General features: G+C 37.4%; 2 protein-coding genes across 2 annotated transcripts; both read left to right on the top strand.

The window, feature by feature from the left end:
* Positions 1-4,927: 4,927 nt before the first annotated feature.
* hcar1-2 (hydroxycarboxylic acid receptor 1-2) lies at positions 4,928-5,859 on the top strand. Its single transcript, XM_056466296.1, is given in 4 exon segments — positions 4,928-5,332; positions 5,334-5,784; positions 5,787-5,819; positions 5,822-5,859. Coding segments are annotated over 4 exon segments (927 nt in total).
* A 6,757-nt stretch (positions 5,860-12,616) lies between these two features.
* LOC130235965 (hydroxycarboxylic acid receptor 2-like) lies at positions 12,617-13,593 on the top strand (the record flags this gene model as incomplete). Its single annotated transcript, XM_056466494.1, is given in 2 exon segments — positions 12,617-13,001; positions 13,004-13,593. Coding segments are annotated over 2 exon segments (975 nt in total), but the record flags the coding sequence as incomplete, so codon positions are not given.
* Positions 13,594-13,997: the final 404 nt, after the last annotated feature.

The following is a 13,997-nucleotide window of genomic DNA, read 5'->3' on the forward strand; positions in this document are numbered from 1 at the left end:
TAATCAATGGAAATGTATAACTCATGTTATCTTTAATTATCTTATGATTTGCATCTATAATAATATGCCAAAAGATTAAAAGAAAGACCCCTGGACTATTGTTCCCCTAGTCCACATGCAGCTCTAGTTTCATCTTTAAACTCTCAGTTAATGTCGTTTATTTGAATTTACTCACCGTGTCCTTTTATGGAGAACATCAGCATAGCATCCCTCAATCCTGCTCCGCATCTTCATCAGATTTACTCCCACCTTTACAACAAAAAAACGTACATTTAGTCAACAATGCAATGTTCCAGTTTTGCTGTATGTGTATTTTCCTCTAGTATTTCTTGTCTAGTTGGCTCTCTCTGCATTTTACTCAGAAACTTTTTAAGACTTTTATTATTACCTTGATCATAACAGCAGAACTTGGATAAATCTTGTTTGCATTGCAATATCTTTTTATTTTGCAAAGACACTTTAAAGGGACGGGCGATGCGGTGGCACAGTAGGTAGTGCTGTCGCCTCACAGCAAGGTCATTGGTTTGAGCCTCAGCTGGGTCATTTGTCATTTCTGTGTGGAGTTTGCATGTTCTCCCTGCATTCGCGTGGGTTTGCTCCGGTTTCCCCCACAGTCCAAACACATGTGGTACAGGGGAACTGGGTAGGCTAAATTGTCCATAGTGTATGAGTGTGAATGAGAGTGTATGGGAGTTTCCCAGAGATGGGTTGCGGCTGAAAGGGCATCCGCTGCGTAAAACATATGCTGGATAAGTTGGTGGTTCATTCCGCTGTGGTAACCCCAGATTAATAAGGAGGCTAAAAAGAAAACAAATGAATGAATTTTAAAGGGACAGCCCATTCATAAACAAAATGTTTTACCCTCTACGCACAATAAAGTGAGTTTCTGTTTAATGTTGAATATAAAATAACATTTACAAGAATGTCCTAAATTGGCCATTGACTTCCACAGTAGAAGGAATAAAAATACAATTCGTAAACATTGGTAATCACTTTTTATAGTGTATAACCTGCGCATTTCTTAATAGAGGTGTTTGGATGAATCTCACACCAGCAACAGAACATGCATAATCATGTCCAACAAAAACAAGAAGTTAATTGCATTGTTCAGTTTTTCACCCAAGTGTAAACTATCCTCACATAATCGCGTTAATGGTGCGTCTGTAGCGTCCCAAGATGCAGAGCGCTGCGATTATTAAATCCATAAGAGACCATTTACCCATCACACCTGGGTTTGTGTTGTCCGTGTGCTTGCTTACAGCTACACCAAAACCTGCGAGCAAACATCTAAAAAAACAGGTCTGCAGGGAATCATTTATATATGAGGAGAAAAGATCCAAACTTCTCTAGAGTTTAGTCTACTTTTACAAGCGAGTTGTACTGGACACTCACTCGGAATAGATAATTTGAATCAATGAGTTAGAGACTCATTCTAAATGGATCATTTGAATCAATGAGTTAGAGACTCATTCTAAATGGATCATTTGAATCAATGAGTTGTTTAGACTAACTCTGAATGGATCATTTGAATCAGTGAGTTGTTAACAAAAGACTCACTCTGAATAAATCTGTTGAGTCAGTGAGTTGTTTTCTGCTCTGAACTAACCATTTGATTCAATGAACTGAAGACTCACTTTGAACAGATAATTTAAATCAGTGAGTTGTTAACTAGAGTTTCATTCTAAATGCTAAATGCATTCTAAATTACTAGAGAGACTAACTCTGAACGAATCATTTAAATCAGTGAGTTGTTAACTAAAGACTCACTCTGAATGGATTAGTTGAGTCAGTGAGTTGTTTCTGCTCTGAAAGAATCATTTGATCCAACGAGTCGGAGACTCACTCTAAACAGATCATTTGAATCAGTGAGTTGTTAACTAGAGTTTCATTCTAAATGCATGTTCTGAATTAGTGAGTTGTTTGCTGGAAACCCATTCTGAAAGGATCATTTGAAACAGTGAGTTAGAGAATTGCTCTAAACAAATCATTTGAATCAGTAGGTTGTTTACATTTAATCACCTTAATGGTGCATGTGTAGCATCCCAAGATTATTAAACCCATAAGAGACCATTTACCCATCACACCTGGGTTTGTGTTGTTGCTGTGCTTGCTTACAGCTACACCAAAACCTGCGAGCAAACATCTAAAAAACAAGTCTGCAGGGAATCATTTATACATGAGGAGAAAAGATCCAAACTTCTCCAGAGTTTAGAGCTACCTTTATGAGTTTATTAGAGACTTACTCTGAATGGATCATTTGAATCAATGAATCATTTAGTGGACAGTCACTCTGAATGGATCGTTCAGTGAGTTGATAACATTTAATCATGTTAATGGTGTGTCTACAGCATCCCAAGATTATTAAATCCATAAGAGACCATAAGGTACTAAAACCAAAAGCAAACATGGCGCAAGACCAAAAGGTACTCGCCGGGTCAGATCACAAGAATTATACGCTGATGCATTAGCGTCCTCTACCCCAAATGCAGCTCGGACTCAAGTACAGCTCCAGACGAGATATGGAGCATTGAGTAATTTGGGTGAAGAATCCCCATATGCAAGCAAACAGGAAAGGAGCTGAGGCTGAGCAGTCAGCGGCATTTTGCACAGGCGCAAGAGAGGTCAAAACTCTGATTGTGGGCGATTTAATAATCAGGAACTTAAGGAGCAGAGCTACAATGACATACTGCTTCCCTCATGCAACAGGTTCTGATGTAAACAGAGAACTTGAGAAAATATTGAAGAAGCATAAGACTGTAAAGAGGATTATCATCCATGTGGGGAAGAATTATATTCCGAAAGAGCCGTCAGAACTGCTCAGATTTGGATTTCTGTGAACTCTTGGAAACAGTTGAGGATTCTCTGAGAAAACCCAAATATGATTTCAAGGTTTCTTGATGTAAATACAGGGCTGCAGAAAACAAAACAGATAACACCATGCAGCTACAACAACCACTGCTCACGGACACACTGCCGCATGCGCCCTGCACACTGCGCTCAACACAGATAGACTGACATATCAGAACAGTTTCAAGACTCAGCACTTATGAATGATCTCCAGGAAAACAGCCAGGACAATATATTTCAGCAGCCAGTAACTCCAGAACCACAGCCTCTGTCACCAGACATGCTCTCCTTTTCACCAGGCTCCCCTGATTTGAGTTTCTCAAAGAAAATGGAGGAACCGGTGTTTGCTGGAACTAAACTCTCACATTGCTGCAACCAAAAATCAGGGAGCTCCACACCTATCTCTATAAGAGCCCTCTGGCCTCTGCCACAGTGCCAGGGGCCCAAAAACCCCCCGTCATCAGCTGGTGAACAAAACAAATCTCAGTGATGTGGGTCAGGAGCCCGCTTAGATAATAGTATCTTCTTATCAAATGTTTACAGAACAAGCAGAAAACCAGCGTGCCTGTAGCTTTCCCTAGGAGGATATCTGTTTTATTATGATACAAAGTCAAAGGTCACATAAAATCATATAGCAAATCATTCAAATCTGGTGCATATTAAATGTAGATCTGAGACTACTACAGTGAAAGTAACTAAAACTGTTAAGAGACACACTCCCCACATGTTCTGCAATACGATGTTTAACCGTTTAACAGTAGATCTCCTATAAGTGGTAAATGCTTCACTTCTTTCTGGGACTTTTCCAAACTCACTCAACTGCAGTTGTCAAACCCCTCTTGAAAAAGAGTAACCTGGATAACACCCTACTGAGCTACTACAGACTGAAAAGGACTGACTACAACTGAGTTTCTACAACTTTTAGTCACAACAAAAGTTGTTTTTAACCAGGTAAACAGATCTTTAACTCTAAAGGATGTTTAGACCATTTTCATTCTGGTTTTCAAACACATCATATTACAGAGAGCGCCCTTATAAAGATTATCACCTAAATACAAATTCAGATCTCCTAAAAGTGGTAAATGCTTCACTTTTCTCTGGGACTTTCCCAAACTTCATTAAAACTGCAGTTGTTAAACCCCTCTTGAAGAAGAGCAACCTGGATAACACCCTATTGAGCTGCTACAGGCCCATCTCAAATCTCCCTTTCATTGGCAAAATCATTGAAAAAGTTGTTTTTAACCAGGTTAACAAGTTCCTAAACTCCAAGGGGTGTTTAGACAATTATCAATCTGGTTTCAGACCACATCACAGTACAGAGAGCGCCCTTATAAAGATAATCAATGATAAACGCCTAAATACAGATTCAGGCAAACTAACAGTGCTAGTATTGCTTGATCTCAGTGCTGCATTTGACACTGTCGATCACAGCATACTTCTGGATAAGAAAAGTGGGTTGGGCTGTCTGGGACGGTCCTCAACTGGTTCAGATCTTACTTTGAAGGGAGAGGTTACCATGTCAGTATAGGTGACCATAGGTCGAGATGGACACCCATGACATGTGGAATCCCACAAGGCTCGATTCTGGCACCTCTCCTGTTCAACCTTTATATGCTCCCTCTGAGCCAAATAATGAGAAAAAATCAAATCTCCTACCACAGCTATGCTGATGACACTCATATCTATTTAGGCAAAGGATTGATAAAAATAAACAGTTGGATTTGCCAAAACTTTCTTCAGTTAAACAAAGAAACAACTGAAGTGATTGCATTTGGGAACAGAGACGGGGTTCTCATGGTGAATGCGTTCGTTGGATCTAGAGGTTAAACAACAAAAAAAATCGAACAAATAATTTAAATCAGTTTGACTCATTTGAATCAATGAGCTGTTTACATTTAATCACATTAATAGTGCATTCTGAGTGTCCCAAGATTATTAAATCCATGAGAGACCATTTACCTATCACACCTGGGTTAGTGTTGTCCATGTGAGCAGACATCTAAAAAAACAGGTCTGCAGGGAATCATTTATATATGAGCAGCAAAAGATCCAAAGTTTGGTCTACTTTCTCAGAAACATCATGAACAACTCCTCACTGTGCTGCACTTATGAAACCCCCCTGCTGGATGCGTATCTGCCCCCTGTGCTGTTCAGCGAGTTCGTCCTGGGCTTGATGGGGAACGGTCTGGCCCTCTGCATGTTCTTCTTCCACAGGGACTCCTGGAAGCCCAACTCCATCTATCTGGCTCATCTGGCTCTGGCCGACTCGCTGGTGCTCTTCTGCCTGCCGTTCCGGGCCGACTACTACCGGCGAGGCAAACACTGGGTCTACGGGGACGCTTTCTGCCGTGTGCTGCTGTTTCTGCTGGCCGCCAATCGAGCCGCCGGTATCTTCTTCCTGACGGCGGTGGCTGTGGACCGATATCTGAAGATCGTGCACCCGCTGAACCGCATCAACCGAATGGGTCTGCGATATGCCCTGTGGGGTGTCTGTGGGCCTGTGGGCGCTCATCATAGCCATGACCGTATATCTGCTCGCCGATAAACACTTCTACTATCTGAACAACCACACTCAATGTGAAAGCTTCAATATTTGCTTTGGGAGCAACTCTCGCTTCACTTGGCATAATGTGTTTTACGTTATTCAATTCTTCGTGCCAACGCTCATCGTCATCTATTGCTCCACATGTATAACCTGGCAGCTGAAGGGTAAAACAATTGACAAACATGGTAAAATAAGACGAGCTGTGCGGTTTGTGTTAGCAGTGGCTTTGGTTTTCATCATATGCTTCTTCCCCAGTAACATCTCTCGAATCTCGATGTATGTTCTTAAACTCTGGTATAATGAATGCCAGTATTTTAGTGACGCAAATGATGCATTTAAAACCACCGTCTGCTTCACGTACTTCAACAGCGTGCTCAATCCTGTGGTCTACTACTCTCCAGCCCTGCCGTCAGTGGATCCTTGAGGAAAATTATATGAGGATGTTAGGAAAGAAGGTTGAGGAGTGATTATTGATTTTGGTAGAGTATTTGGTCATACTTTATATTAAGGTTTCATCAGTTAATATACAGTGTTGATCATAAATGAGTCTCTTTTACAGTAATATTTCCTCCAGGATGATTTACAGTAATATATTAGTGCATATACATTAAATTAGTCAGTACCAAAGACAAAACTGATCAACTAATCAAACGAAAACACTGACAATCACAGTCTTAACATTAGTACACACATTAATATGTTAGTGAAAATAAGAAATACAATTTTAATAAACAGAAAAAAATAAAGAGAAACATAAAACTGATACAATTTAGTTGAAATTATTCTACAATAACTGGTTTTTATCTAAATGTATTGTTTCTCCTATTGTTAAAGTTGTTTAGAGAGCAAACTCTTATTTTAATGGATATAACGTTTAAAAACAATTATTTGTTCAAATGCATCAAAATATATTGTCTATATTCACTGAGAAATTCATAAAATTATTCATTTACATGAACTCATTTATGCTGAGCAATGTATTTATTATTCATAATTTAACTAATGCATCATTAAAATCCTAATGTATGCTTGTTAACATCAGATAATGCACTGTGAGTTGACATGAACTAACAATGAGTTATTTTCTGACATTAACTAACATTAACCTACATGAATATATAGTGTAATGAATGTATTGTTTGCTAGAAAATACATAAACAAACATGAACGAATGCAACATTATTGTAAAGTGATACAGAATATTAATGCTGTCCTAAATAATGTAACAACAAATTTAATGTGCAAAATTATTCAACCTTCTGTGCAATTTTAATTATTTTTCAAAAATAATAAGGCTTTAAAATGCTCTTTAAAGTATCTTGAAAATATCTAGTCAAATATTATGTGCTGTCATCATAACGAAGACGAAAGAAAGCAGTTTTAGAAATAAGTTATTAAAACTATTATGTTTGAAATGTCTCTTCTTAGCACTTTAAAAATATTTTATAATAATACAACTTTCACATGAGGTCTAATTATTGTCTTCAACTGTACATATAAAAGAATCTTTAATGCAGGTATAGTTCATGTCCACTTTAATGGCTTAAAATATGAGTTCAGTGCAAATAAAAAGTCAAAATTGTGTGAAATAATCTTCATTACTTCAGTAAATGTATTCTGAGCTGTAATTATGAACATTTATCAAAGAATAAGAGCGGATACTAAATGTGATTCTGTCTGAAATTAAGAAACTAATAAATGTTCTAATAAAATCTAACGAAGATTTCAGATGACAATTAATGAGTATTTTGGTCAATTCTTAAATGCAGTTTTTAACACATCAGAACATTATTCATGTTGTAAATTTGAATGACAAAGAGTTGCCATCTTATTTATCAATTAATCTGCTACAAATATTCATTAATTCATTTATTTTCCTTCGGCTTAGTCCCTTATTTATCAGGGGTCACCACAGCGGAATGAACCGCCAACTATTCCAGCATATGTTTTACACAGCGGATGCCCTTCCAGCTGCAACCCAGTACTGGGAAACACCCATACACACACACACTCATACACTACGGCCAGTTTAGTTCATCAATTCCCCTATAGCGCATGTGTTTGGACTGTGGGGGAAACCGGAGCACCCGGAGGAAACCCACACCAACTCAGGGAAAACATGCAAACTACACACAGAAACACCAACTGACCCAGCCGGGACTCGAACCAGTGACCTTCTTGCTGTGAAGCCACAGTGATAACCACGAAGACACCGTGTTGTCCTACACAAATATTTACAGTAGTCGTCTATACAGTTAAAAGTCACAAAAGTTTGCTCAGATCTTGCAAACTGTGCTCTCTTATTTCAGTTTCAGAAAGCGTTAGGGTTAGTTAAGTACAAATATACAAGACTCAATGCACTCAGAAACACTTTAATTTAAGATTCTAATTAAAAAGCCTTATTAGTGGGAATAAATGTCTAAAACTAATATTAATGGGAATAAATGTCTTCTTGTACTTGGCCTTTTTCGCAACAGTAACGTTATACTGTCTTCTAGATGGAGAAGAACCATGTAGCAGATGGGAAGAGTCTTTCATCATAATAAAGCATTTCCTTTTTGACGCTAGACCTGTCACAATAATTAATGTATAGACTTATTGCACAACACATGGACATGAGCTCAATCATTTCTGCTGATGCAATATAATCGCCCTTACATAAAAAACTATTCTAGCAACATTTCAGCTGATTGTGCAACATCTCTATCTCTATTGGAGCTGTCAGTGTCAGTATGGGTAAAAAACACAGTAGTATTTACTGTAAATTACTATAGTATATTTTTATGTGGGTGTCTGACGACTGGGCATCACAGTGGCTCAGTGGTTAGCATGATCAGCTCACAGCAGGAAGGCTGGGTCAGTTGGTGTTTCTGTGTGGAGTTTGCATGTTTCCCCGTGTTGGTGTGGGTTTCCTCCGGGTGCTCCGGTTTCCCCCACAGTCCAAACACATGTGCTATAGGGGAACTGATCAACTAAATTGGCTGTAGTGTACGAGCGTGTATTGGTGTTTCCCAGTACTGGGTTGCAGCTGGAAGGGTATCACTGTGTAAAACATATGCTGGATTCTGATTCCAATGCCTGATTATAAAAATGATTAAAATTACTATCATTAAAATATTCTTAAGAATGAAATATGACGTGTTCTTTGGAAGAGTGTACTTGCATTGTGATGATATTATATTGTCACTCTGGCATTATATAGTGAGTGGCATAAAATGGTCTTAAAATGACAATAATATCATTTATAGTAATATATTTTGGTGCACTATATCCTACAATGAAAACTGATGTCGTGACAGGCCTATTTGACACTGCAGTAAATAATCCAGTAAGAGGCGTTTGTCTCTCAATTGCTAAATTTAATAACCTTGAAAGTTTTATAACACAGCAGGAGTTAAACCAGGCAACCATATTAAAAAGTAAAGACAGATTCGATGAGTAATTTATATACTGCAATCATAATATCCTTCTCAATATTAAAACTTCTCAGTTTCCTCAACAAACCTAACCATAGCTGAGCCTCTTTACAAGCAGAGTGTTGAACATAGGAGAACTGAAAGTCAAAAGCTGTTTCCATCCAAAGATGTGCATTAAATGTATGCGTAAAACTGGAATATCGCATAAAAAACATGCGAATGAAGCAGCGTTTCCATCTAATGAATCAAAGACAACAAAACCATCTCTTCCTGATTATCTGTCGCCAAATATCAACAGTAAAAATGGAAATGGACTTGCGTCTCAGAAGACCAGGCCGACAAACCATGAACGCGTGGTGGTGTTTGAAGATGCAGAGCAGACAATTCTGAAGGTCATTAATAATATAATAACACTAATACTGAAATAGTTCAGGCGTTTTACAATGACCAAAACCACATTCAGTTGTTCTAACGTGTGCTTAGCCTGTGTGCTGGTTTATCCATGCACACACACCTCATCATCACATGATCTCTTATAACACAATCACATGACTTTAAAATGCAATTTGCTCAGTAAGTGTTTCCATCATGGTTAATGCACATTGAATTATTCTTATTGAATAAGAAGTTTATCTTACTCAATTATACGCACATGGTTTTTATTGCATTCAGAATATATGTGCATCTTGGTGTTTCCATCCACCATTTTTTCATGCGCACATCCAAAATGCACATCAAAATAGGTGGACAGAAACACAGCTAATATCTCTACCTAAAATCTAAAAGGTGTGTTTGTACATTTTTATTACCACAATATCTTATAACACTAACAAAACACAATAACATTGAGCTGAGCGATAAAACAAGCAGACAAAATCACTATAGCAGTGTTTTAATGATACATATGATTATTAAACCCATAAGAGGACAGACCTGCCCCTGGGAGCTTTATGAAGCGCAGTTGTGTTTGTGGAGCATGCACTGTCTAAAATGCATTTAGATTGACCGCTAAAAAATATATTTCCGATATTCAAATCCTGCACTATATGCAAATTTAACTAGGTTACATCCAAAAAGAATCAGAATATGTTGGTTTAATTCAGAATTATTTACAGAATAGCTATCTATGTAATTTGGATTTGAATTAATGTATAAGCAGGCTGTAAATCATCATTACAAGCAGACATAGAGGGCTCTGTGATTTCTGTCACTATAGGCTGAATTAAAGACACGTGCAGGACATCATTCAAAACTGTAAAGGGTTACCATTCATGAGTGTATAATATCATACCAAAAACACTTTTCACAGAAATACACAGGCTACAGTGCGCGTCTCTCATCTGATATTAATGTAACATCTAGTTATTAATTCAAGCTAAAACAAGGAAACGAAAATATTAAAACAAAACAAACATCTGAAACCGTCCCCTGTGCATATTCACTTGTTATGTTTTTGCTTGTGTATCTGACACTCTATAGCCCACGACACAGTCGCTCTCACGCTTATTTGTTCATTTTAGGAGGAGTAAAATTAGCATTTGTGCTTTAAGCAGACGCAGATTTATAATTATGCAGATTCATCTCTGTACTGATGTATGTATACAACAGGACTTACATACTGTATCTATACAATAACACTTTTATAGTGAAGCATTAGCCAGGAGTTTAGTGCTTTTACACTAAGTAAACCATTTTCCTATGATTTAATTGAGAAGTTATCAGTAATCTGTTGTGTTTTGAACTCACCCAGCTCTTCTCACTGATGAACAGCTCAGCAAACACAATGCCTGAGATATAAACAAACACACAAATTTAGATGTGCATATTTATTAACTTGGACTTCTCATAGAATCTATATACTGCTGCTCTCATGATTTAAGTTCTTATCTTCATAAATGTGTAACAAGTAATAAAACATTTAAAGTCAGTAAATCTACATTTAATTGCTCACATTTCTCTGAAACTCATAGCATTTTTGCTTATGTATTTGTATTGTGATTATTTTTATTGCATTCAGTTTCACTGGAGAAATCTACAACATGATTTACTCTCCTGTGAAATTTGTATTCTTTGTATTTTTATTTCTTTTTGAGAAAGTTAGTTTAGTTTGGCTGGAATAAAAGCATTTATTTTACTGTAAATAACTTTCAAGATCAGTATTAGCTTAAAAAGTTCTAATAATGTTAATAATAGCTCTTCTAAGACATTACATTTGTAGATTTTCACTACCACAACCACTGTTGTCCAATAATGACCTAGTGAAGCCTTAAATGTCACTTTAAGCTGAATACTAGTGTCCTGCAAAATAGCGTAAAATATTATGTGCTGTCATCATGGCAACAAAAGAAATTAACGACTAGAAATGAGTTATTAAAACTGTATTAGAAATGAGTTATTAAAACTGTTATTATTAGAAATTAGTTATTAAAATTGTTATTATTAGAAATTAGTTATTAAAATTGTTATTATTAGAAATTAGTTATTAAAATTGTATTATTAGAAATTAGTTATTAAAATTGTTATTATTAGAAATTAGTTATTAAAATTGTTATTATTAGAAATGAGTTATTAAAACTGTTATTATTAGAAATGAGTTATTAAAACTGTTATTATTAGAAATTAGTTATTAAAACTGTTATTATTAGAAATTAGTTATTAAAATTGTTATTATTAGAAATTAGTTATTAAAACTGTTATTATTAGAAATTAGTTATTAAAATTGTTATGTTAAAAATGCATTTTCTCGAATTAACAAAATGCAATAAAATAAAGACTAATAATTTTGTGTTTAACTACATCATTAGTGTTGCATGGTCTTTATTTTTGTCACTTTACACTTACCACACATTGTACAACACTCCTTTCTGGTCAATTAAATAAGACCACGTATAATTAAACATTATAGCATGTACAATTAAAGAAAAATAATGTATTTCTCAGAGAGTAACTTACCCTCAAGCAAAACATCCACACTCATTACATCAGAACCTGAGAGAATAAAACACAGTCAGCACAAAAAATCCAGTCATTTCAACAACAGAACATCTAAAGTATAATAATGCACAACTGAGCTAAACAAATGTCTACTTTACATGAATTAAATATAACATTAAACTGCCTTATTTTCATTGCATGTAATGAGCACATTCATTTTTATTACAAATAACTGTTGTATTTTTATGTGTTTGTTATTTTATTATTGCATATCTATCTATATACATTATATAATATATATGCTGTAGTAACTCACCCTCAAGCCAAACATAAACATGACATGGCCACAGCATAACCTGACAAAATAGACCACAGTCAACACAAACATCCTGTCAGTTCAACAATAGAAAATAAAGTGTAATAATGCACAACTGAGCTAAACGAAATCTCTCACTAATATAAAAAATGAACACAAAACAGCTAGATATATTGTTGAAAGCTGGAAATACATAACGACGCACAACTGAGCTAATAATGACTCCTCTTAAAAAAAACAAATAAAAACAACAGCTAAATAAGTTAATTAGTATTGAAAGAAGCAGAAGCTCTGTATTAAACGAGGACTGTTACACCGGCCGTATAACCCGTGCATATATGCATTTCACTATCCACATTATAAAGAGCGCTTTAGAAATGACTATAAACAGCCAATGAAATAATCCCAAAACCCAAACTCTGTTTTTGATTGGGCGGTCACCGCCCACTCTAACCGACAAGCCACGCCTCTTCAGAGCACACACTATAAAAGTGCGAGTCTTAAAGCAACGGTGTTCATTTATTCCACAGAGCTTAAAAAAGAGCAGCAGAATAATGAACACTCCTATCGGTGTGCTGCGCTTTCGACGCTCCCATTCTGGATGAGGTGTTACCCCCTGTGCTGTTCAGCGAGTTCGTCCTGGGCTTGATGGGGAACGGTCTGGCCCTCTGCATGTTCTTCCACAGGGACTCCTGGAAGCCCAACTCCATCTATCTGGCTCATCTGGCTCTGGCCGACTCGCTGGTGCTCTTCTGCCTGCCCTTCCGGGCCGACTACTACCGGCGAGGCAAACACTGGGTCTACGGGGACGCTTTCTGCCGTGTGCTGCTGTTTCTGCTGGCCGCCAATCGAGCCGCCGGTATCTTCTTCCTGACGGCGGTGGCTGTGGACCGATATCTGAAGATCGTGCACCCGCTGAACCGCATCAACCAAATGGGTCTGCGATAGCCCTGTGGGTGTCTGTGGGCCTGTGGGTGCTCATCATAGCCATGACCGTATATCTGCTCGCCGATAAACACTTCTACTATCGAAACAATCGAACACAGTGCGAAAGCTTCAATATCTGTTTAGGACACAATGCTCTGTCTGATTGGCACAATTCATTTTACGTTATTCAATTCTTCGTGCCAACGCTCATCGTCATCTATTGCTCCACATGTATAACCTGGCAGCTGAAGGGTAAAACAATTGACAAACATGGTAAAATAAGACGAGCTGTGCGGTTTGTGTTAGCAGTGGCTTTGGTTTTCATCATATGCTTCTTCCCCAGTAATGTCTCCCGTATTGCTGTTTGGGTTCTGAAAAGCTGGCATAATGAATGCCAGTATTTTCGGGATGCAAATGTGGCGTTTTATATCACCGTCTGCTTCACATACTTCAACAGCGTGCTCAATCCTGTGGTCTACTACTTCTCCAGCCCTGCCATCAGTGGATCCTTTAAGAAAATATATATGAGGATTTTAGGAAAGAAGGTTGAGGATGAGCATGAGAAGAATAATCATAGCTCTGTTACAGTGTCGGCTAACGTCTCTTAAAGGGATATTTTAAAACAGAAATTAAATGTAATGGTGACACTTATAATAATGCTCTTCCTTCTGTTAGTTTAACAGGAATAAGAGCCGTTTTAAATACATTAAAAATTTTTTTGGCAATACTTTACAGTAGGGTTGTATTAGTTAATATCAGTTAATGTAATAGGGTGGCACGGTGGCACAGTGGGTAGCACTGTCGCCTCACAGCAAGAAGGTCACTGGTTCGAGCCTCAGCGGGTTGGTGTTTCTGTGTGGAGTTTGCATGTTCTCCCCGTGTTGGTGTGGGTTTCCTCCGGGTGCTCCGGTTTCCCCCACAGTCCAAACACATGCGCTATAGGGGAATTGGGAAGGCTAAACTGTCCATGTATGAGTGTGAATGAGTGTGTATTGGTTTCCCAGTGAGGGGT

This window comes from Danio aesculapii, chromosome 10, assembly GCF_903798145.1.
Source record: "Danio aesculapii chromosome 10, fDanAes4.1, whole genome shotgun sequence".
In the NCBI taxonomy this organism is placed as follows: domain Eukaryota; kingdom Metazoa; phylum Chordata; class Actinopteri; order Cypriniformes; family Danionidae; genus Danio; species Danio aesculapii.